The sequence below is a fragment of the Labrus mixtus genome, chromosome 1 (genome assembly GCF_963584025.1).
Source record: "Labrus mixtus chromosome 1, fLabMix1.1, whole genome shotgun sequence".
Taxonomy (NCBI): Eukaryota; Metazoa; Chordata; class Actinopteri; order Labriformes; family Labridae; genus Labrus; species Labrus mixtus.
In genome coordinates this window covers 34,990,443-35,017,341 of record NC_083612.1, presented here as the reverse complement: position 1 = coordinate 35,017,341, position 26,899 = coordinate 34,990,443, and the positions used below count along the sequence as shown (strand labels likewise).

Below are 26,899 nucleotides of genomic sequence, written 5' to 3'. Positions count from 1 at the left end.
ATGGGGATGTTGTAGACTTCCAGTTTAGCAATATCAATGTTTTAGCTGGGACCATGCCTGCATTGAGAGAATGTTTTGGTGGGAGGGAAAGGGCTACGTCAAGTCAGAGCTGCCAAAAATTGCCAAGTTGAAGTCTTGTTGAATATTTGTTTCATATTGTTTGGAAAACCACTACATGAGGATGTTTTAAACAAAGTGAAGCTGAACGTAACTACTGCATCGTTTTAAAGGTACTAAACTAATGTGTAAGTTTAATACAAATACTGCATCATTCATTATGAAAGATTCTCTGTGTGGACGCCATAACTGTCTCTGTGTGAGCAGCTTCATGTCATGTTTACTCTCATGACACAAGTTCATGTTTATTGATGTTTACACTCATGTATGTATTGATGTGTTCACTTACATTCATTTATATTATCTTTCAAGTTTTCGTTTGCATGTTTGCATTCATGTTGATTCTTGTTTACATTTACACACTCATTCATGTTCACACTCGTGTGTGATGATTCTGTTAGGTTTTGGTTTTGCTGTAGGGTTTTTTGTATTTGTTCTCTCTCTCCTTCTCCTCCCCTTTCTGTTTTCTTTCTCCTGCAGGTATATGTGTGGCAGGGGGCGTGGCTGGCTTCTCCACTCAGCAGCGGACGAGGCACACCTGGCTCCACTCAACTATCATCATCTTGTCTATAAAAGTCTGGTCTTCATGCCACTACTCTGCCAGATAATTCCGTGTTGTTCGGTAGTGTCTCTCAGTGATTATTTCCTGTGAATTATTGAGCTGCTTATTTTCACAGTGTATCTTTGTGTTCTTAACTGCTTAAATCTTCCTGCATCACCTTGTTTATTATTTTTCTGGCCAGTCAACTCCCTGCCTTCACTGTCTGTTCTTTTTGAACATTAAACAGGTTTTTTTGTTACATTGTATATCTGTGTCAGTCTCTGCTTTGGGGTTTTGATTTAAACTGAAACCGTAACATCATGTGTGTTATGTGTTCATTCATGTTATCATTCATGGTTACACTACTTGTGTGTATTCATGTGTTTATTCTGGAGTCCTTTAAAAACTCCAGCCTGCTCCTGTGACCACATTGCCCCTCTACTTTAGGGGCTCACTGATCTGCTCCACCCCTACACCCCTTCCTGCTGGCTCTGCTCCTCTGATGCTAACCTCCTCTATCTAACACTCAGGAGGAGCTAGCAGCGAGATAAAGGCGACAGAGCCTTTACAATATGCTTCCCTCTCCCTCTTGAACTTTCTCCCAAAATATTTCAGAGACTGAACCAACCTGCCAAGATATAAAGCACTGATCAGAACCCACCCTCTCCATGGGGGGACCAAAGAAGGAGATCCGTTGAGCTCATTACTTTTTATCCTAGCAATAGAACCACTCTCCATTGCCCTCAAGTGCGAAAACAATATACAAGGTGTAACAGGTGGTGGGGTCATGCATAGTCTCACTTAACTATGGGAAGAATTGGGAGACTATCAGGATACAAACTTAATTTAAAGTCTTTCTATGTGATTTTTCACACTTAAATGTAATATAAATCAAGTATATCCTCTGAAAATAACTCTGTGAGTCATGACTGTCTACAATGGGTGTAACACCCGAGTCCCACTGTCTGTGATGTTTTCAGAGTTTACAGAGTCCTATCTTCACTTTGTTTACATCGCCAGGACGGCCGGCTGACTCCTCCCCTCGCGTATAAAAGTTGTTTAATTGAGGGACTAGAGAAAAGAAGAATAACATACTGTACTCACTGCTTAACTGTGTTTCTAGATCACGCTCATTTCAGGTAAATTTACATGCAGTGTGAAGATACGAGCATAATAAAGATCACTAGCATTAGCATGCTAACACAACAATGCACCGCAAGTTGTTTTGGTTTCATGCTGGTGCTCAAGGGCGACATCTGCTGGATCAAAAAATCACATATAAAGCCTTTAAACAAAAGTGAGTACTTCCCCATCAACAACAAAGCTGAAGAATATTCCAATCTGCCATTTAACCTTACAGCTCACTCTTTTGGAACAGTGCAAAAAGAACATTGAACAATGTCTATTTAACCTTTATCTCTTATTGGGAGAACAAATTCTGCGATGAACATTGTGCCAAAATTCTTATATTTGTTTCAAGCCATAGCTACCTTCAAAACACTAAAATCTTTCAGAACTATAAACAGACGATCTCTTTTTTTTGGCACAAAGAAACTCACCTGCATAAGAAAATGATTTATGGAAAGAAAAAAACAGAACGGATGGGCTCTGCCTACCAAACCTGTGCTCATATTATTAGGCTACAAAAGGGGGAGGTATATCCCCTGTAGTTAAAGGACTGGATTGGTATAAGACCCCTAGTGTTTCGTTCTGTTATATACAACCTGTTAATAAGTAAAGTCTTAAAAGAAACACCTTTCACAACTGCTTTTAATTGCTGATGATGCTCTTCGTAAAAAGAAAAAAGTCCTGTTTCCTTTTTATTGAATTTGTTTCCTTTTTATTATGTGACTGTGAAGTGTCGGAGTATTTTTAAAAGCTCTATCAAGTAAACAATTATTATTTGTAATATTCATATGTTGATTCATGTTGTCAATCATGTTTACATTGATGTGTTTTATCATGTTAACATTATGTGTGTAATCATTTTTTCACTTACATGTTGAGTCATGTTTACATTGATGTGTTTTATCATAATGAAGAATATCCTGTCCTTGGTTAAATGAGTTGGGAGGGATCATACCAATTGGACAGAAGAACACAGAGAAAAGAGATCCAGTGAAAGTTCAATGTATTTTATTTCTTTGAATAGTTAAACTGGTTTCTCTGGTAACAAAAGAAAGTGGTAGCAAAGAATGTTCCATAAAGATATTGATATCTAAACCATACAGGTAAATGATCATAAACATTCTTAATTCATCTAAAAAATGAGCGTATAACTTTACCACGATTGTGACTAAAATGCAGTGAACACTGTACCAACATATTTTAAAGGAAACTTTAAAGACACAGTTCAAACTATGGAGGTGATGAGTCCTCCACATGCTGCAGCCGAAGCTTCAGGAGTGACACGTTCAGTCTCAGGCTTACTTCAATCAATCTTAATTTGTATGGCACCAATATATAACAAATGTTATATAGGGACACTTTACAAGAAGCATTTAAAAGGCCTTTTGTTTTGTTTTGTAATATTACAAAGAGCAGGTAAAAGACCTTACTCATTGTTACTGTATGTTACAAAGACCCAATGTTAATCCATCATGAGCACAGAGCTAAGCAACATTTAGCAAACAGTGGCAAGAAATAACTTCCTTTTAAGAGGCAGGCGTCTCCAGACTTATGATGAACAGCCATCTGACGAAACTGCACCGGGCTTGAAAAATGTCTCAATGTTTGTCTATTTTTAAAGATACAAAATGTTATCAGATGATGAAACCCTCCTCTGCAGTGGATGTAAAACTAGTTTATCTTAGAGACACTTTTCTTTAAACAGAGTTTGGGTTGAGCAGGAGAAGTGTGCAGCTCATGAGCTTTCAGGACACACTGACATGTGGAGCTGATTAAAGATACACGATAGTGAACATCAGGGCCCATACCGATGTTTAACATAGCCATTTAGCTGATGTGAAAACAATGATTTTTTCAAGACTACTTTTGGTGTAAGACTCTCACAATGCCAACTTTTTCTCTGATGTATGACCAAGAAAACAAATGCGGGTGACTTCCTCCTCCTAACTAAAAACACCTTCTCTGAAATAGTAGCTATTTGTACATTTATGACACAACAGATAAACATCGACTCATGCCACATTATTTGCTGATGAGCCGTTTACGATGTTAAAAAGATGCATCCCTAGAGCTAACAGCAGCTTCTGAAGGAGGGGATGTCGTCTTGTTTGTGTGTCATGTTTGTGCGTAATAATCACCCTGTGTGCATCATTCACGCTTGTGTTTATTCTGAACACATCAAAGAGATTACAGAAATTTGTGCTGACTGACGCTTTCAGACTTGGTGACATCACAGCTGGGTGGGGCTACAGGTAAGACAGGATTCATTCCTGACTCCGCCCACACAGTCATCAGTGCAGATTGATCGGGTTCACCTGATGAATGAGATCATTCAGAGGAGAACAACATAACAACAGCAGAGTTTTATATTTCAGAGAGAGAGCTCTGTTCAGTACTCCTCCTTCACTGAACTCCTCCTGTAGTTCTTACTGCTCATCCTCCTGAAGGAGGTGAACACAGGACCGGACTCCACTTTCTCCTCCTCCTCCTCCTTTTCTCTCTGTCTCTGTCCCTGCTCCTCCTCCTTTTTTTGATTCTCAGCGTGTTTCTCCTCCACCTCTGTTCTCCTTTCTCCAGCCTTCTGTGTCTCCCTGCCCTCCACCTCCTCTTCCTGCAGATGACTAAGGAGCGTCTCCTTCTCTCTGCTCCTCACCATAGGTTGTTCTCTCTTCGGCCTGCTGGGTCTGCTGAAGATCATCTTTTTCTGGAGGTTACAGGGGGAGGAGTCACTGCAGCTGCGCTCTGCCTCCTCTTTCTGCTTCCTGTCCTCCTCCTTCCTCTCCTGCAGAGTGGACAGGAAGCTGAGGGCAGCCCTGGTGTTACCTTGGTCACTTGTCTCACTGGTGTCCTCCAGGCTGTAGTGGGTCCAGCGCTCTGGATTAAGCAGGTAGTCAGGGGTTCCCCTCCTCTTGACCGGGTTGGGGGGGCTCAGTGGAGGCTGGGTAGTTTTCCTGCTGGGGGGCGGAGCCTGAGGCCTAGCAAAAACTCCATCTTTCTGCTGGTTCACAGAGGAGGAGGAAGAAGAGGAAGAAGAGGAGGGGCAGGAGGAGGTGGAGGAGGGGGGCCGGGCCACATTGTCCAGACAGTCAAAGATGCTTTGGGAGCGGTTGGAGAAGGCTGAGCTACCTCCTCTCAGACTGAACTGAGCCTGATTTCTGAGGCCAGCAGGAGCACAGCACACCTCTTCATTATCATCATCATCATCACTGTGGTCAAGCTCAGGGTCAAACGGCGCCATGGTGGGTCTCTCCTCAGGCTCAGAGTCATCACTGACTGACAGCTCGTCTTCATCGTCTCCGAGGTCAACACCTTTTTTTTTTTGATCACACATCTCAGCACGGTGCAGCAGCAGGCTGAGAAAGGGGGAAGACAACGATGAGAAGAAGCAGACGAGGAGCGAGATAGAAAGAGGGGAAGTAGGAGGTGAAGGGGAAAGAGGGGGAGACGGAAGACAGGGAAATAATAAAGAGGAGGAGAGAGGAAGAGGAGGAAGAAGATGAAAGGGTAAAAGGAAAATTAAGTTGAGGGGGAAACATGGAAGAGGAAGAGTAGAATAAGGAAGAGAAGAAAGAGGGAAAAGAAAAGGACATATCAAATAATATATATATATAATATACATATATTAAACTGTATTTTCTTTATTCATTAAAGTGAATCTGAGTTCATAATTTCCTCCACAGACTGAGCACATGTGCTCTCAGTAAACAGATCAGTACATCGTAACAATGTGTTAAAGGTACTGTATACTGACATTCACTTTTGGTCTTTCATGTAAAACCATATAAAGAACATTTTCCACAAAATGACACCCTTGTGTTTCCAAGTTCATTAGTGTCAGCTGGCAGCTCAAATGCCAATTCAACAGACACCACAAACATCTCATGTTATGGATATTTGTGGAATATCCGTGTATGTCTGACCTGCTAGTGACGGCTCAAATGATGAAAGAAAGTTAAGAAGTTGTGAAGAGTTTGACAATTTCACTGAGAATCAGCTGATTCGTTTTGATCAGTGAGCCATAGGCAAGCTTTTGTGCAGATTTGTAGAGAAATGTACATACTCTTTTGAATATTTATCAAAACAATGCAATGTGCTTGTGTTATTGAGAAATTCTAATCCGTTTTGAACGACGACCTAATTGTTCAGAGATTTGAGCTTAACGTTTTGAAAAACGCAATTCTCATTTGAGCAATGAGCCAATGCAAATGAGAGAAACTGTAATGTTTAAAGGTCACATTTTATCTTCCTTTTTCACCAGTTTAAATAAGTCTCAGAGCTCCCCAAAACCTGCCTGTGAAGTTCCTTGATAAAAATCCACTCTGATCCTGTACTTTACATGTCTATAAACCCCTCTATTTCAGCCCTGCTCAGAACAGACTGTTTCTGTGTCTGTACCTTTAAATATGTAAATGAGCTGTGTCTGACCACGCCCCCTCTCTGGAAGCAGATGTGGCTTCGGCTTTCTCGCTCCATGTTTTATTGTTTACGGTGAGAAGGCAGACTCAGAGGGCAGAACAAACACCTAGCTGTGGGAGTGTCACCCACCTGGGGGAGGGGCTACGGCCCTTTGTGATGTCATCACAAAAATCTCCAAACGGCCTGTTTGAGCACACATTTTCTGAAAAGTGGAGCAGGCAGAAGACGGAGTGGATGGACTTTTCTTATAAAACTTTTCTGCTAACTTTTCTCATCATTGGTAGAGACTAAGGACACATTACAGTTAAAACATTGTGAAGTGTATTTAGCATAATTTGTGACCTTTAAAGAATCAGCCTGATATTTGCTGTGTCACAGCTCCCCTGCTGGACATAAAAGCAGATGTGAAGCATTTTTTTATTTTATACATGAGCTCAGGGGTGTTATTTATAAAACAGTGCTTTGGACCAGACTAAAAGAGTACATACAAACAAAACCTGAAAAAGGTGGACATCAAAAAGGCTTCACAGTTATCAAACCATGCACACATACACACCTGCATACAATGTTTCCTTTATGAATCACAATCCACTCCTAAATGCACACACAAGGATCAGCTTTTTATTCTGCCCTTTAATAACCACGTTTGAACCATATGACCAATGTAAAGCACACTATAAATGAAAAATGAGCCGAAAAATCGAGATTGGTGGATAATTTGCTTGTATCGCTTCTGTTGTTTATTAGAAATGTAAAGCTCTGTCAGACTGATGCCTGAACCACAGAGACCGCTCTTTGGCTTGGGCACTTATCATTTTCACGACTCCACAGAGCAAGCTTATTTGAAACTTAAAAAAAGGTTTATAGTTTAAGAGCTAACCTGCTAAGGAGCAGGTTCACTTCAGAGGGACCACAGCTCGACCGATCAGATATGTCCTGTCGATCGGTCTCCAGACTCTGCCTCTCTGATGAAGATCGATCTAAGGTTAAAAGATAGGACAGCAATTCAACACACTGGGGACATCTGGAAATGTTTCATAATGACTTCATTAAATAAGTGTTGGATCAGTGAGTTAGTCAAAGTGTATCCACTAAGACGTTAATAAAAACGGATGAATTCTGTATATTCTTAAACTAAATAAACTGCAAACCTACCGACTAACACAGTGAGCCACAAGCTGATTTGTCCCATTTATTATGTTTTATTATACAGTGTTCTCACAGTGTAGGGCCCCACATACACACACACAGGCGCAGCGCGGATTTCAATCAAACTCAAGCTTTGTTTAACCCTGTAAACAGCAATCACACACATACTGGAGCTCGTTGACACAGAACATTAAATACGACTACATTATATGTGCAACCTTAACCTATAGCACCCAAGAGTCTGTGGGCTGCGACGTATTTTAAACAATTAATACACGCCAATAAGCTGAATACAACAACTGTTAGCATGCTAATGCTAACTGATGCGGTGGTGTATGTCCACAGTGCAGCTGCGTGAAACGAAATTAAATATCAGACATGCTTCACTTCCGCAGAACATTTAACATTTAAAATACATTCTTTATCTTTTCTCGCGAGTTACCTGACTACTGGCGTCACGATCACAGCAGCCTGTGATCCGCCAGTCGGTCAAACACTTTCTTCTTCTACTACTGTCACTGTATCAGACTTCGCCCAAACTACTGCTGCTGCCCCCAGCGGGCACAAGCGGCAATATCACATTGTTACGAGTTTGAATCGTTTGAATCAATTACAGGTGTAAAATGGGCAATGTTAAACAATTTACCTAAATCAATCAGTGAGTCACATCGGAATTATTTACACAGTAAAACAAACACATGACATCACATTACTAAATCAGGATGAGAAAACGACTCGCCAAGCTCATCGACTGTAAAAAGCTTCTTTTTTTTTAACCGTCTTTATTGACAAATTTAACATATACAAAAATGTTTATACAAACTCTTATAGAGGATGAACATACAACAGCAAAATACACAGGAACAAGTTAATTCAAACATAAATCAAGACTAGGGGGGATTATATATTTGCCTATAACATCAGGCAAATGTAAGCAGACAACAATCTGGAGCAGGGACAAAAAAATTCAACAAGGGCCAGAAATCAAAACAACAAGAATTTCGATAACTCAGCACTAATCTTTCTAGCAATCCTGCAAGATTTCATTTTTTTCAGAGATAAGAAAAAATATTTGAAATCATTTATAAACCAGTCAAAGGGGGGTTTGCTGTTTCTCCACTTACTACAGTGAATATGATATTTACTCATGAGTAAAATAACATTTATCATGTCAGTAATTGAAGGGTTTAAATTATCCATAAAATAGAGAATACTATAAGTATCAATCGACTGTAAAAAGGTATAGAAGAGGGTTACAAACTTGTCCTGCGCATGCTCAATACTTGTTTCGCTATTGGCTGAAATGAGTTCAGTTATGATAAGGCGGGACTTCCTGAATTTGTAAAGTTCCTGATTGGCTGCTCCACCGCAGACCGGGAATATTTTGAATGTAACTGGGTGTGATTTTTCGGCTTACTTTTTCAAACTTACTGAACAGACCCCGGCCCGCTAACTTTTATTTAGGTGAGGTTTAAATCATTATTTAAATTATTGATGGAGCTGGACGCAGGAGGAAAGCAGTCTGCTGACATGGCGGACTTTGTGGTGGAGGATCTGGAGTCCTTCGTGAACGTTGAATTGGAGGTGGACAAAAACAGCCAGACTTCTGAACACAGCATGTCCGTCATTAGTCAAGGTCTGTACAACGTTATAATGATATAATGTCGAAATACTTTTCAATGCACGTAGTTTGCAGTCAGTTTTCTGTATTAAAGCGGGTATGGTGGTCAAATGTTGTGCCTTTGTGTTTGTTGTTCAGTATTTTGGAAAGCTTTAATCATTGACCCTACAGCAAACATCATGAAATCAGCTGCTGATAATTAATTAATATCTGTCAACAGTTCTGGAGAAGTGAGGCTGGTAGAAAAAGACATGCCTTTCTTTAGACTTAAACTTTACCAGGGTTTTGTCCTGAAATATAACTTTGTGTATTTCCAGCGTTTATACTATTCCTCCAGACCATTTGTTTAAGGACCCATTATTCAAATAGAGCCACATCTAATGATAAATTATATCTCTATATCCATTAAATCCAAAATGAGCATCATTTTGTCTGTGACATTCATCACAAGTGTTGATCTAGACAGGAGGGGAAATTTACCAACCCCTGCTCCATTAATCTGAAGAAAAACAACAACTGTGGAACTGTCCAGTTCTCTGTCAGACTGGTCAGTGCCATCTCTTTACTGGTTCTACTGGTTTGACCTGTTTGAAGAACACTGGCGACGAAAGCTCATTGAGAAAAACATGTTGTTCTTTCTACAATTCACTTAGCAGACACTTTTATCCAAAGCAACGTACATCAGAGAGTAAGTAGAACACAAGCAAGGATCTAGAAAAAAGGGAACAATGTCAGTAAGAGCAAACGATCAGCTTTGAGTCTGATTGGACACACAGGTGCTGACAGGAAGTGACCAGAGGCAAAGCACAACATTGAGGGCAGTTCTTGAGAGCTCTAATCAGTATAGAAACCATCTTATAAGTCATCGTTATCAAACAAAAACCATCGTCATTACCATCATCATCATCAATAATATGGAGACCATCATCATTAAGTTAGTAGGTATTCATGAAAGCTGGGTCGTTAGCTTTTTCTTAAAGGTGCAGAGGGACTCTTCTTTAGTGGAAGAAAAATCTTCTGCAGGTGTTTAATAATCCATCTGTGTTTCTCCATTAGCTTTGTTTCAGAATGAAGAGGAAGATGAAAGTGACAGTGAAGATGATGACGACGACGACGACAGTGGCACTGACCACTTTAACTGTGCGAGGGGCGGGACTCAGCTGCAGAGGTGTGAGCGGCGATCAGGAGTAAACTCAGGTGTTCCTGACACCTTTCAGACGAGTCACCTGCTGTTCTACGAGAGGTTCAAGGCCTACCAGGATTACATGCTGGGTACATACACACACACAATAACACAGACAGAATCCTAGTCCCATACACACAAACTATCATTTAATAATGCCACCTTCTACATATGTTTGTGCGTATGTAGTTTCCAGGACTATATACCAGATATATACACACACAACACTGCAAACTTAAATATGCTAACATTAAATCAGATATTTATGCAAATGTACACAATATAATCATAGATGGATTACACACCAACATACACACACACACACACACACACACACACACAAATAAACAATAATGATTATAATAGCAATAATAATATTGATGTGTGTGCAGGAGACTGTAAGCCTTCTGAGGTGAAGGCATTCACCGCAGACTACCTGGAAAAGGTGTTGGAGCCATGTGATTGGCTGGCTCTGTGGTGCACTGATGTCTTCGATGTTGTGGTTGAGGTAAGAAAAAGATTTTAACAATAGTCTCTGTTAATACTCAGGTTTAACGACAAAGCGCAAAGACATTTTTTAGTTCAGTCTTTATATGCTGTACTTGGAATTTCTGTTTCTGTCTTTTCCCCTACATTCAAAAATCATTGTTTTTCATCATGGGTTTTTTTTCTCTGCGCACATCCTCAGCAGATTGTTGATTTCCTCCTGGTATAAAATAAGCATTCTGCAGACAGTAATCAGGGCGCACTCACACTAGGCCCAGTTGTCCTGTGCTGTGCTGAAGCACGATTGTCCCCCCCCCCCCCCCCCCCCCCCCCTCAATTCCCCCGCTGGCCTGCACTCACACTGCTCCAGGACTAACCGGGCCTGAGCACGGTTACCTCTTGTACATACCATCGTAATACAACACATGCATTTCCTTTCTGCACACTGATTGACAATAATACAGAGACCAAGACTGCAACTTTACTGACATAGTGGCTTATTTTGAGTCAGATACAGCCTAAAGATTTCAGGATTTCTTGATAATGGAAGGCTGTCCACATTGTGTAGCCGTGCTTGTGCTCGTGCATGAACTGTACCGTGCAGAAACACACCTCTTCCAAGCATGCCAAGGCAGAGGAAGTGTAACATGCTTGAGCACGGATCGGAGCACTAACACTAGTCAAACAAACTGGACTTTGAGGGTGAAGCGTGCGGGACAACTGGGCCTAGTGTGAGTGCGCCCTTAGTATGCATTTATGAGAGAAAATCTGTCATGTTTAAGACCTAAAGAGAGAAAACAGCAACTGAAGTTTCCTGGTGAGCTGCATGTGTGAACGCAAACAGGCAAATTTATTACCCTATCCAGACTTTTTCCTGTCAGCCCTCTATTCAAATTTCCATGTCAAGTCAGGGTGAGCCGATATGTGAACTGTGCAGGTAATATCCAGGAAAATTCACCGCTGTCTGGCATGGAGGGGTGGATTTTTTTATGTCATGTCTTGCCTCCTGAGACCTCCCTCCCATCTGACAGGGAAAACTTTAGGCTTGGAGGGGCAAATGTGAATACCACATTAGGAAAATTTCAGGGACAGGCTGTACTGAAAATCTTAGTCAATCTTATTTATATAGCACATTTCATATGACAAGTATAGACTCAATGTGCTGAAAAAAACATGATGATGTAGAGAGATGTTCTGGTGCTTAAGAGTGAGAGAAATTCAGACTAACCAACTAGTCTAAATGAAAGAAACCACTTAGAAAACTGTTAACTGTCTGGGAGTAAGCGAGGTAATCTGGTTTGCTGAGCATCCGCATGCTGCCCTGCACTAAATGTGGTTAAGCATTGTATTGTTCACTGTGCTTATTTACATCTGGGTAGTACAGCCCGGAGAAAAGCCCATTAACCAGAACTACAGCCAGTCTATGGATTATCTATGACCTATTTGTGTTTTTGAAGATGCTGTGTCCTCATCTGTGTTTTCAGGTGCGGGACTTGGACCTGAAGGACCTCAAGGCGTGTGTGCGGCTGGTTCTTCCTCTGCAGTGTGAAACACGCGGCTGTGAGCTCTCCGAGGAGGCCATGACAGCGTTGCTGGAGGCCACGCAGCATCGAGTACTCCTGCAGGAGCTGCATGTGGTCTACGACTCCTCCGGGGACTTTGACCAGACCGCCCTGGCCCTGGAACACCTCAGGTGAGTCTTTGCAGGTCATACTCTGATCAGGGCCTCACCCTGTGTCAGGTGTGATAATGTTCTCCATCTTCTGCTGTGTGCAGGTTCTTCTACAAACACATCTGGAGGCAGTGGGATGAAGAAGATGAAGACGATGACTTTGATTATTTTGTGCGCTGTGTGGAGCCTCGTCTGCGCCTGTGAGTGCTCTCTGTGATCAAGGTGAAGGTTTGTCCTCCTCCTCATCACTCTTTCATTAACACCTGTCTTCTCTCAGGTACTACGACATCCTGGAGGACCGGGTCCCTGCAGGTCTGGTGTCAGAGTACCAGTCCTTACTGGAGTCCTGCTCCAAGGTCTTCCAGCAGTTCAGCTCTCTGCGCAGTGAGCTGGTTTCAGACTCGGACTCTGAGCTCGATAACATATCCATGGTGGAGGGTGTGAAGCTGTGCGACCAGCTGGAGACACTGCGCCGCAAGCTGCACATCATCGAGAACCCACTGCTCAGGTGAGACGCACTCATCCTCAGCCCTGTACCTCTACCATCCTCATATCATCAAGAACCCCCTGCTCAGTTGAGACACAAGTTACAGCTTTGATTTGGCAAACATTTTAATGTAAAGCCATATTACTAATATTATCATAGAGGCCTTAGTCGCTCACTGCTCCTTATCCTTGTGCTCTCTGTTGCTCTGCTTTAATTACACACGCACGCACACACACATGCTCCACCAGCTCTATGCCTGGCATACACCACCCTCTCCTCTCTCCACACTGTGGGGGGAAAACATGGATTTTGAAAGCCTGGCAGCCCACGACTAATATTTTAGTCCAATTTGGTCTTGTTAACAAAAACAAAACTTACATTTCATCAGATTTTTTTATTATCATAGCTCTGTTTTCAGATGGTCAACGTCTCATGTCAGGGAAAATTTATTGTAGACGAACATTTATAACCATATTTTTTTTTTTTTTTACTAAATCAACTTTGTTTCAGACAGGTACACTTACAGCTTAATTATGAAATCATTTACATCCTAGTAATAAGTAAAAGACACGTTTATATATATATATATATATATACATACAGCACATTGAAACACAGCTTAAAGCCACATGGTGCTATACAACACCGCACACAATTGTCTACGTCAACAGCTGACAAAATAATGGTGCGATATAAATCGATAATTGAATTAGTTGCTAACAATTTCATTAAATAGATTTGATCCATTTTATCGATTCGTTGTTACAGCCCTGTGTCCTAACATCATAGACAACCCCCCATACACACCATCACACTCATCCTCACCTCTAAACCTTCATCATCCTCACATTATTAGCTGTCTTCACACCTACACTACTGAAAACTTCAGGTCAGGCTTACCCTGAAATTTTCTTCACACATCCACCTCACAGCGGGGGATAACGAGGCAACAGAGTCGGGCGCTATGGCGACATTTTTTGCCTATATATCAATACTACATGTAGTTCCACACATTTACAGTTTTAAAAGACAGGAACATACAGACACTCATGTTGGACAGAAAACACAATGAAGCAGTAACATCATGTGCACAGAAACCGCACTGGTCAAGCAAGGTTGCTGGATATAAACGTCATCAACCCTCCCACCAGCCGCTGTGGATATTCCTTAATGTTTCCTGCTGTGACTTAATTCAGAAAATGTACGGGGGGTCTGGCAGGAACAAAAACTCTGGAGTAAAAAAAAATGGCTGTTTGAGTTCACACACGTAGCTTTCAGCCCAAAACTTCAGGAAGTTTTCAGGGGTTTGTGAAATAGGGCTTTACCCAGGTGAGATATTCCTTCATCACATGCATTATCCTCACATCATAGAGAACACCTCACTCACCTTTATTCATCTATATCATCCTTATTTCTATATCAATCTCACATCATTGGAATAACAGGTGTTGTGTTGTCCATGTCTTCATCCTCATCACTGCTGTATCTTCTTGTTCTTCCTCCTCCTCCCTCTCTCCCCTCCTGTCAGGTATGTGTTGGGGTACAGGGGTAACAACAGACAGCAATGTGTTCAGAGCCGTGGTATCAGGTGTTCGGGTGTGAAGGTGGTCCATGTGGTCACAGTGTCCTGCAGCGGCAACCAGCTTCAGTCCCTCCTCAGTGACAGACTGCTGCCTCTGAGCTCCTCTGAGGACACACAGATACAGGTGAGACACACACACACACACACACACACACACACAGATACAGGTCAGACACACACAGATACAGGTGAGACACACACACACACACACACACACAGATACAGGTGAGACACACACACACACACACACACACACACACACACACACAGATACAGGTCAGACACACACACACAGATACAGGTCAGACACACACACACAGATACAGGTCAGACACACACACTCACACAGATACAGGTCAGACACACACACACAGATACAGGTCAGACACACACACACACACACACACACACAGATACAGGTCAGACACACACACACACACAGATACAGGTCAGACACACACTCACACACAGATACAGGTCAGACACACACTCACACACAGATACAGGTCAGACACACTCACTCACACACAGATACAGGTCAGACACACTCACACACAGATACAGGTCAGACACACACTCACACACAGATACAGGTCAGACACACACACACACACACACACACAGATACAGGTCAGACACACACAGATACAGGTCAGACACACACACACAGATACAGGTCAGACACACACACACACACACAGATACAGGTCAGACACACACACTCACACACACACAGATACAGGTCAGACACACACACTCACAGATACAGGTCAGACACACACTCACACACAGATACAGGTCAGACACACTCACACACAGATACAGGTCAGACATACACACACACACTCACACAGATACAGGTCAGAGACACACACACACAGATACAGGTCAGACACACACAGATACAGGTCAGACACACACACACAGATACAGGTCAGACACACACACACAGATACAGGTCAGACACACACACTCACACAGATACAGGTCAGACACACACACTCACACAGATACAGGTCAGACACACACACACAGATACAGGTCAGACACACACACACAGATACAGGTCAGACACACACACACAGATACAGGTCAGACACACTCACACACACACAGATACAGGTCAGACACACACACACACACACACACACACACAGATACAGGTCAGACACACACTCACACACAGATACAGGTCAGACACACACTCACACACAGATACAGGTCAGACACACTCACACACACACACAGATACAGGTCAGACACACACACACACTCACACAGATACAGGTCAGAGACACAGTCACACAGATACAGGTCAGACACACACACACACACACACACAGATACAGGTCAGACACACACACACAGATACAGGTCAGACACACACACACAGATACAGGTCAGACACACACACTCACACAGATACAGGTCAGACACACACACTCACACAGATACAGGTCAGACACACACACACAGATACAGGTCAGACACACACACACACAGATACAGGTCAGACACACACACACACAGATACAGGTCAGACACACACACACAGATACAGGTCAGACACACACTCACACAGATACAGGTCAGACACACTCACACACACACAGATACAGGTCAGACACACTCACACACACACAGATACAGGTCAGACACACACTCACACACAGATACAGGTCAGACACACACTCACACACAGATACAGGTCAGACACACTCACACACACACAGATACAGGTCAGACACACTCACACACAGATACAGGTCAGACACACACTCACACACAGATACAGGTCAGACACACACACACACACACACACAGATACAGGTCAGACACACACAGATACAGGTCAGACACACACTCACACACACACTCAAACAGATACAGGTCAGACACACACACACACACACAGATACAGGTCAAACACACACACACAGATACAGGTCAGACACACACACACACACACACAGATACAGGTCAGACACACACACTCACACACACACAGATACAGGTCAGACACACACACTCACAGATACAGGTCAGACACACACTCACAGACAGATACAGGTCAGACACACTCACACACAGATACAGGTCAGACACACACTCACACACAGATACAGGTCAGACACACACACTCACAGATACAGGTCAGACACACACACTCACAGATACAGGTCAGACACACACTCACAGATACAGGTCAGACACACACTCACAGATACAGGTCAGACACACACTCACAGATACAGGTCAGACACACACACTCACAGATACAGGTCAGACACACACACTCACAGATACAGGTCAGACACACACTCACACACAGATAATGGTCAGAAACACAGATACAGGTCAGACACACATACATAGATACAGGTCAGACACACGCGCACACACACACACAGATACAGGTCGGACACACTCACACACACAGATACAGGTCAGACACACACTCACACACAGATACAGGTCAGACTCACACACAGATACAGGTCAGACACACACACACACAGATACAGGTCAGACACACAGATACAGGTCAGACACACACAGAGATACAGGTCAAACACACACTCACACAGATACAGGTCAGACACACACTCACACAGATACAGGTCAGATACACACACACACACTCACACAGATACAGGTCAGACACACACACACACTCACACAGATACAGGTCAGACACACACACACACTCACACAGATACAGGTTAGACACACACACACTCACACAGATACAGGTCAGACACACACTCACACAGATACAGGTCTCACACACACACTCACACAGATACAGGTCAGACACACACACTCACACAGATACAGGTCAGACACACACACAGATACAGGTCTCACACACACTCACACAGATACAGGTCAGACACACACACTCACACAGATACAGGTCAGACACTCTCTCACACACACACACACAGATACTGGTCAGACACACACTCACACAGATACAGGTCAGACACACACACTCACAGATACAGGTCAGACACACACACACGGATACAGGTCAGACACACACACTCACACAGATACAGGTCAGATACACACTCACACAGATACAGGTCAGATACACACACAGATACAGGTCTCACACACACTCACACAGATACAGGTCAGACACACACTCACACAGATGCAGGTCAGATACACACACAGATACAGGTCAGACACACACTCACACAGATACAGGTCAGATACACACACACACACTCACACAGATACAGGTCAGACACACACTCACACAGATACAGGTCAGACACACACTCACACAGATACAGGTCAGACACACACTCACACAGATACAGGTCTCACACACACACTCACACAGATACAGGTCTCACACACACACTCACACAGATACAGGTCAGACACACACACTCACACAGATACAGGTCAGACACACACACACACATACTCACACAGATACAGGTCAGACACACACTCACACAGATACAGGTCTCACACACACACTCACACAGATACAGGTCAGACACACACTCACACAGATACAGGTCAGACACACACACTCACACACACAGATACAGGTCAGACACACACAGAGATACAGGTCAGACACACTCACACAGATACAGGTCAGACACACATACACACAGATACAGGTCAGACACACACAGATACAGGTCAGACACACAGATACAGGTCAGACACACACAGAGATACAGGTCAAACACACACTCACACAGATACAGGTCAGACACACACTCACACAGATACAGGTCAGATACACACACACACACTCACACAGATACAGGTCAGACACACACACACACTCACACAGATACAGGTCAGACACACACACACACTCACACAGATACAGGTTAGACACACACACACTCACACAGATACAGGTCAGACACACACTCACACAGATACAGGTCTCACACACACACTCACACAGATACAGGTCAGACACACACACTCACACAGATACAGGTCAGACACACACACAGATACAGGTCTCACACACACTCACACAGATACAGGTCAGACACACACACTCACACAGATACAGGTCAGACACTCTCACACACACACACACACACACACACAGATACTGGTCAGACACACACTCACACAGATACAGGTCAGACACACACACTCACAGATACAGGTCAGACACACACACACGGATACAGGTCAGACACACACACTCACACAGATACAGGTCAGATACACACTCACACAGATACAGGTCAGATACACACACAGATACAGGTCTCACACACACTCACACAGATACAGGTCAGACACACACTCACACAGATGCAGGTCAGATACACACACAGATACAGGTCAGACACACACTCACACAGATACAGGTCAGATACACACACACACACTCACACAGATACAGGTCAGACACACACAGATACAGGTCAGACACACACTCACACAGATACAGGTCAGACACACACTCACACAGATACAGGTCAGACACACACTCACACAGATACAGGTCTCACACACACACTCACACAGATACAGGTCTCACACACACACTCACACAGATACAGGTCAGACACACACACTCACACAGATACAGGTCAGACACACACACACACACATACTCACACAGATACAGGTCAGACACACACTCACACAGATACAGGTCTCACACACACACTCACACAGATACAGGTCAGACACACACTCACACAGATACAGGTCAGACACACACACTCACACACACAGATACAGGTCAGACACACACAGAGATACAGGTCAGACACACTCACACAGATACAGGTCAGACACACATACACACACTCACACAGATACAGGTCAGACACACACACTCACACAGATACAGGTCAGACACACACACTCACACAGATACAGGTCAGACACACACTCACACAGATACAGGTCTCACACACTCACACAGATACAGGTCAGACACACACTCACACAGATACAGGTCAGACACACACACTCACACACACAGATACAGGTCAGACACACACAGAGATACAGGTCAGACACACTCACACAGATACAGGTCAGACACACATACACACACTCACACAGATACAGGTCAGACACACACACTCACACAGATACAGGTCAGACACTCACACAGATAAAGGTCAGATACACACACACACACACACACTCACACAGATACAGGTCAGACACACACACTCACACACACTCACACAGATACAGGTCAGACACACTCACACAGATACAGGTCAAACACACTCTCACACACTCACACACAGATACAGGTCAGATACACACACACTCACACAGATACAGGTCAGACTCACACAGATACAGGTCAGACACACACACACACTCACACAGATACAGGTCAGACACACACTCACACAGATACAGGTCTCACACACACACTCACACAGATACAGGTCAGACACACACACTCACACAGATACAGGTCAGACACACACACACAGATACAGGTCTCACACACACACTCACACAGATACAGGTCAGACACACACACTCACAGATACAGGTCAGACACACACACACAGATACAGGTCTCACACACACACTCACACAGATACAGGTCAGACACACACACTCACAGATACAGGTCAGACACTCACACACACACACACACACACACACACAGATACTGGTCAGACACACACTCACACAGATACAGGTCAGACACACACACTCACAGATACAGGTCAGACACACACACACGGATACAGGTCAGACACACACACTCACACAGATACAGGTCAGATACACACTCACACAGATACAGGTCAGATACACACACAGATACAGGTCTCACACACACTCACACAGATACAGGTCAGACACACACTCACACAGATACAGGTCAGATACACACACAGATACAGGTCAGACACACACTCACACAGATACAGGTCAGATACACACACACACACTCACACAGATACAGGTCAGACACACACTCACACAGATACAGGTCAGACACACACACAGATACAGGTCAGACACACACACACACAGATACAGGTCAGACACACACACACACACACAGATACTGGTCAGACACTCACATAGATACAGGGATATAGATTCAGTGCAGGTAAGAACCTCCTATTGTCTGCTGTTCTCTATCCACTATCCACCATCTACAATTTACAAGGAACTTGAACCTTGAGAATTTAGTTAAAGGTTGGCATGAGGATAAATATGAGTCTTAAGGGTAAAACATGAGATCTTGGCTTTTAATTAAGTTTGTGAACTAGAAAAAGGAACAAATATTTGTTGAATTAGATTTCTTAAAATATTAAGCTACAGACATTTAACTATTAAGATACTTAAACACTGGAGAACCAATAAGACTCCACTCACATCAAAATAACATGTCACACAGCCCACTCCCCTACTTAACTTGAAAGAATGGCTATGCAGGTCTAGGGCTGGGAATCATTGGGTGTCTCACGATTCTTTCAGATTTTGATTCTTGAGTACACGATTCGATTCAGAATCTATTTTCGATTCAAAAACAATTCATGATTCAAAGTCTATTTCTGAATTGTGAAAAAGTGCATACTTCAGGATGTACTCCAGTCATCTGTGAGACTGGCTGAATTTCATTGTTGCTCTATTTGGCATTCTACTGAGTTAAAGAGCTAGCCTTAGCACTTAGCACTTAGTGACTGTTTAGCCGATTTTTGGAGGTTATGAATCTATTTAAAATCTCAGAAGATAAGAATCTCGATTCTCCCTATGCAGTTCTGTCTTTGTTTTTTTAATTCTCTTGTGTTGTTCCGTCCTGTTCTAGTTTTGTATTTTTTGTGTCTATTTAATGTTACAATAAACTGAAAAGTAAAGAGTGTCATGTTGAAGTTGGGACTGGGTTTTCAGTAGTGTTGGTGTGTGTGTTCAGTTCCACAAAGATCCAGTATCAGCAGTGGACTCGAGTCATGAAGGAGACGTGGTCCTGATCCTGCCGGGGGTCTACAGTGTGAGCAGCTCCATGTTCATCCCTGACTCCATCTCTGTGGAAGGTAAACACCATCCCACTGAAACATCAATGAAATACTTTAGTCTCATCTGACACATGGAGCTGTGATATAGGATAATGCAGGTTTCTGATCCTTTCTTTGAAACAGAAATGCTTAAAATAATACTCACACACACCTGTACTATAACATCAGTCTCTGTAAATTTGTGTGTGTGTGTGTAAGGGTTTGGACTTCCTGATGAGGTGGTGATAGAGAAGAAGAACAAAGGAGATTCATTTGTGGAGTCGACAGGAGCAGAAGTCAAACTTTCCAACATCAAGTTCATCCAGCACGACGCCATCGAGGGCATCCTGTGTTAGTACACACACACAAAACATATGCCACTTTCTTCTTCATTAGTTATTAGAAGTGTCCTCACATTTAGCTGTGTATTCCCTGTGCGTGTTCTTTCAGGCGTGCGTCAGGGCACTCTGAACATGGAGAACTGTGTGCTGCAGTGTGAGACCACCGGAGTGATCGTCAGAACATCAGCCTGTCTGAGCATGACCAGGTGTGACCTGTACGGATCCAAGGTGACACTCAACATACGCTGAATACACACTGAATAGATTCTACTGTCATTAAATATCAGTGTCATCACAGGTGTGTGTTTATCATGTGTGTGTTCATACAGCAGCAGTTTCACACATACCTTAGGTGTGTAGAAACTGTGTTAGCAGGAAGAGAGAGAACAGTTTATTCTTGATGCATAACATGAACTGTGACTAGTACATGTGTTTAACATACACACAGTGATCTGGCGGTAAATATCATCTGATAGTCTGGACCATTCTCTGTTCAGCTCTATGCTGAAGTAGCCCACATGTAAATTGTAATAACAGAGGGTTACTGTTAGCCTAAAGCTAGCAGGTGATGAAGGATTTATGAAACTATAACTTGATGTGGTGGACGTCAGAGTTACTGGTCTGTGCATGTTGGACATGAACATGTGTGTTCCAAAAACTGTGTGTGTGATCATTATGCTGTGTGTCTGCAGGGGGCAGGTGTGGAGATTTACCCCGGCAGTATCTGCAGTCTGATTGGTAATGGCATCCATCACTGTAAAGACGGGATACTAATCAAGGTGAGCAACATCTTCTACATGTACACATTTTCATCTTGTACATACCAACAGGCAACCTTTAGTGTTGAAAAGAGAAGCCAATATGGAAGTGCAGAAAATCTGTAGTTCCTCAAATGTCCACTTGAGGCTGGCTGCAAAAGCATCACTTACACACTTGTATTAAAATGTCTATGTTGACAGCAGAAATAATAGCATATTATTCAAAATAGCAGCCTGGTTCAAAAAACAATTTGAGTCTTCACAGTTCATGTCTTTTTTGGGGGTGATTCAGCCCTTAAGATGTGAATACTATGTGAATACTTGCTGCTGTTTTTATCCTGCACTAACGAGTCAAATGCAACGAAATTTCGTTCTTATCTGCACTGTAAAGTACAAGTTTGAATGACAATAAAGAAAGTCTAAAGATGTCATGAATGATGAGAGTTTTGCATAATTCGTGGTGTGACTGATACGACTGCAAGCGTGCAAATTGTAGCCATTGCCATTTGCCAGGAGGCTTTAGAGCCCGCCTTTAGTCCACTTCTTGATCTGTTACTAGGTTGACGGAAAGATAGGTTTTAGACAGCATAATCAATATGGCGGCTGACATTGTTGGGCATCAAAACACCCCTTAAGTAATCAGTGGGAGACCTCACTGTGACAATCTGTTTTTTACAGTACACATCTATGAGCATTTTCCAAAATGAAGTGTTGACTGATTTTTATCCCCAAACAGAGATGGAAATGTATATCAAATATATAAAAGCATTTTGATTAGGTGATAACTAAAGCCTACACCCTGAATGTACAGTTAGTGTAAAATAACTACAGGGCATCAAGTGGCCAAATCATCAACTAAAACACAAGGTAACTAAATGATACTCTCTGCTCATGGAAAATGAAAGCAGGAGTATAAACAATGTCATCATATATTTTTAAAGGATGTAATCTATTGCAGATACCAACCAGCCGGTAAAACCCTTAACTCCCCTTTCAAAACGATCACTATGACAACTGCATTTCTAAAGGACTTTACACTATCTTAGATGCTAGGTGTAATGTTTAAAGAGATACTTCAGCTGTTGAAACATGAATCTGTATTGATTCGGGTCATATATGTAGAAATGTGAAATACATTTTGAAGTTGGTGCCTTCTTGGCCGAGAAAAGGCAGAAAGTGTCTTTTTGGCACGTGGATGAAAGACACCAAATTCCAGAATGCACCGCACCGCAGACCACTCCCACTAAGGTCAGGTTTACAGACATTAACTACAACACATAAGGCCGTTTCCTCAACTGATTCAGAGATTTCTTCCAGAATTGATCTTGTAAATTCCTGTCAGAAAACAGACTCTATGTCTGTGTCCATAGACAAACAGTGAGAGCACCGACACTACCAGTCTGCCCCAGCTCGAGCCGGCCCCGGCTCCTCGTCCTCACCGCCGCCGACAGACAGGTCTCCTATCTCGGCTGCAGCAGCCGCTTTATTGCGGCTTGTAGAGATAGCCACGAACATCCAATTCGAGCACAAGACCTTCAAAATCCCCTTCATCCATTTCAGTTTGAAGTTGAAACATAATTTATTCATACTTTTGTTCTTCTCAACTTTCTACAGAGCGTGTTAGCATAGCTACCAAGCAATATGGCAGATGTCGAGTTTAGATTGTTGGAGTGAGGTCCCACCCACTGATCTGTGATTGGTCTGTAGCTTCAGTGTGTGTCCCCCCTCATGGGTGGGTTGAAAACATGAGGAACTAGCGATGTAGTTTCACCGCCTCTAACCACAGCAGCCTCCGATAACGCGAAATGACGATTTTTGCGTCGTCGGAGGCTCCTTTTCAGAAAAGAAATACAGATCTTTCCTGTCTCAGGGGAAAATGAGGGTGGGATGCAGGACCATTCAAAAATACTACCAGGTTTCTAATGATACAAAGCTTAATGCAAATGGGTGAAGTATCCCTTTAAGGTGTAAATTCAACCTACATTGAAATTATCTTAGTGTATTTTTAACATCAGAAGTGCATATACTTCATCCTAAATTAGAATATACACTCCAACTACGCTATGTTTGAACTGACTCAGAACTTTGTCCAACCCAGTGCAGAGCTTTAATGAAGGTTTGTTAAACTGATTGATTGTAATTATGTGTAGGACTTTGCTCATGAGCTGGATGTGATGCCGTCCATCACCATGGAGAACAACGTGATCCACAACAACGAGGGATATGGTGTGATTTTAGTGAAACCAAACAATGGAGAACAACAGGGAGATGCAGGTAGGTGGTGCACTAAAAGTCACCGTCAGTATGTTTTGCATTTAGGTAGAAAAGTGGATTTACTGAGTTCTGTGTAAAACTGGACTTTTAAAATAGACATAAACATGTAAGTGGAACCTAACACACCTAGATGATGTGGTTGGGGGTTGATTTACTCTTGCATGTATACGCCTAAATCAGACCTCAACTGGCCTAGGCTTTCTGAGCATGCTCCACAGTTCCCACAAAGTTTTCCCAGTTTGTCCCTGAAGTTTTTAAATGTGTGGAAGAAAACAAGACGAAAGAGTCAACATGGTGAGCAAAAAGGGAAAGGAGGGAACACAGTTCATGTTGTGTCATACCAAACTTACAGAGCTATGAATTTGTGTTGACCGTTCAACATACAACCTGAAGAAGGTGACAATTGTAACTAACTGAAATCGGGCATATCACCACCTACTTCTGCAGAGTCAGACATACATACTAGTGACTGTAAAAGCACTGAGTCTGTCCTCCATCTGTTCTCAGGAGACTCTGCAGGACCCTCAGCCGACCCACCCTCCTCCTTCACTACAACCCCCACCCTTACAGCCAGTGGCCCCGCCCAGCAGGAGTCTGCAGAAAACAACAACAGCACAGAAGGCGGAGCCTCCTCATCAGGCAGGAAGTGGCAGTTCAGCCGTCAGCTGAGCCGAACCAAGGAGACTTCCTGTGTCAGCCGAGCGGACCAGGACTTGAAGGACCACCAGGTCTTTGTGTCCGTCCAGGGGAACCAGTTCAGACGGAACGGACTGGGAGACTACGGGACCTTCTACTACTGACACACACCAACATGCACCCTCACACACCGAGACTGTCTGTCACAAACGAATCTCCACAGATCCTTCAGCCTCTATTTTGTTTCTAACTTTAGTTTGTGCTGAAGTAAATATTTCTGTTAACAGAACTCTAAACAATGTTTTTATCTTATTTATTCTTTTTTTGCTGCAGACACTTAACGTTTTACTTTGTTTTATCATAATCTAAAGATTCACTGGGCACTTTGAGAGCAGATGTGATGGTTTGTTACCTGTCAGGTGTGGACTGCACTGTTTATAATTCACAGGTATTCTCTGGGGTTCTTTTGTTTTGTAAATGTTACCTATTAGTGTTGGCTGCACCGATGATGACTCACAGGAGTTCTTTGTTTTGTATTCTTGAGTTGAGACATTCAGTTGTATAAGGTTTGTTGATGAGTTTTCTGGTTTGGGGGAAGTTTTCAGGTGTAAAAGTGTAATAAATGTTCGGTTTTTATTAGGGCTGTCAAACGATTAAAGAGTTTAATTATGATTGATCACAAAACTTCAATAGTTAATCATGATTATTAGCATATTTAATCGCATGTTGGAATTGACTTTATTTCGCATTCAAAAATTAAAATTGTTAGGCTTTTATTCTGAACTGTCTTAAGCTGAAAGTACTTTACTCGCTGTTCGATTTAGACCATGCTTTTGTTTTTGAAATAAAGTCAGGACATTCCGGTGGATTGAAGGTTACAACGTTAACTTAACCACTTACGAAACAGCTCAAAGGAACAGTGATCAAATGAAATGTCTGATGTCATTAGGTGGATATTTCTTTTGACTTCTCAGTTGAGCTGTCAGGTTGTTGTTTTTTTAAGTGAAATGAAATGGTGATGGCAGGAAGACACTGCGGAGACTTATCCACAGTGCACCTAAAGGAACAAAATAGCATGCAATTAATTGGAATCAAAGACATTAGTTGTGATGAACTAGTTCATGCTGACAGCCTTAGTTTTTATTTTTCATTGTGTGACGATATAAATGAATGTGTTTGTTGCTTGTACTGAATGGATTTCTTGCAGATTAAAAAGTGTCTTTATAAAACAGTCTGTGGTGTTACAGGATTATTATTATTATTATTCCAGTGTATCCTGACTCAGACCTGATCCTGATCAGTCATTTAATATTTATTATGGTTTGTTACAGACTCCTCTTGCAACACATTACAAGTATATTAAAGGTATACCAATGTAATGCTTGACGATTAAAAAGCTCTTGTGCATTATAAAACTATCACCTGCATCAGATTAACAGACACTTTACTGAACAACTGCAGGTTTTGAACATAGATACATGACAAACTTTTTTGAGGTTTTTCAAAATGTTCAGTTTGA

General features: G+C 42.6%; 2 protein-coding genes across 2 annotated transcripts; one reads left to right on the top strand and one right to left on the bottom strand.

Moving 5' to 3' along the window:
• Positions 1-3,932: 3,932 nt before the first annotated feature.
• Positions 3,933-7,920, bottom strand: tssc4 (tumor suppressing subtransferable candidate 4). Its single transcript, XM_061043036.1, has 3 exons — positions 7,794-7,920; positions 7,083-7,182; positions 3,933-5,139 (listed from the first exon to the last, which is right to left on the bottom strand). Exon 3 carries the CDS (start codon positions 5,115-5,117, stop codon positions 4,176-4,178), a length of 942 nt encoding a protein of 313 aa, XP_060899019.1. The 5' UTR covers positions 5,118-5,139; positions 7,083-7,182; positions 7,794-7,920; the 3' UTR covers positions 3,933-4,175.
• Positions 7,921-8,736: 816 nt separating this feature from the next.
• Positions 8,737-26,612, top strand: shcbp1 (SHC SH2-domain binding protein 1). Its single transcript, XM_061042998.1, has 13 exons — positions 8,737-8,987; positions 10,029-10,244; positions 10,548-10,663; positions 12,126-12,334; positions 12,418-12,513; positions 12,591-12,821; positions 14,329-14,506; positions 21,290-21,410; positions 21,591-21,722; positions 21,822-21,940; positions 22,405-22,491; positions 24,621-24,744; positions 25,252-26,612. Exons 1-13 carry the CDS (start codon positions 8,846-8,848, stop codon positions 25,542-25,544), a joined length of 2,064 nt encoding a protein of 687 aa, XP_060898981.1. The 5' UTR covers positions 8,737-8,845; the 3' UTR covers positions 25,545-26,612.
• Positions 26,613-26,899: the final 287 nt, after the last annotated feature.

Coding starts and splice junctions, on each gene's coding strand:
- tssc4 (XM_061043036.1), bottom strand. CDS start 5,117: ATGTGTGATCAAAAAAAAAAAGGTGTTGACCTCGGAGACGATGAAGAC.
- shcbp1 (XM_061042998.1), top strand. CDS start 8,846: ATGGAGCTGGACGCAGGAGGAAAGCAGTCTGCTGACATGGCGGACTTT. Junction 8,988..10,028: donor CATGTCCGTCATTAGTCAAG/GTCTGTACAACG, acceptor TTTCTCCATTAG/CTTTGTTTCAGAATGAAGAG. Junction 10,245..10,547: donor CTACCAGGATTACATGCTGG/GTACATACACAC, acceptor ATGTGTGTGCAG/GAGACTGTAAGCCTTCTGAG.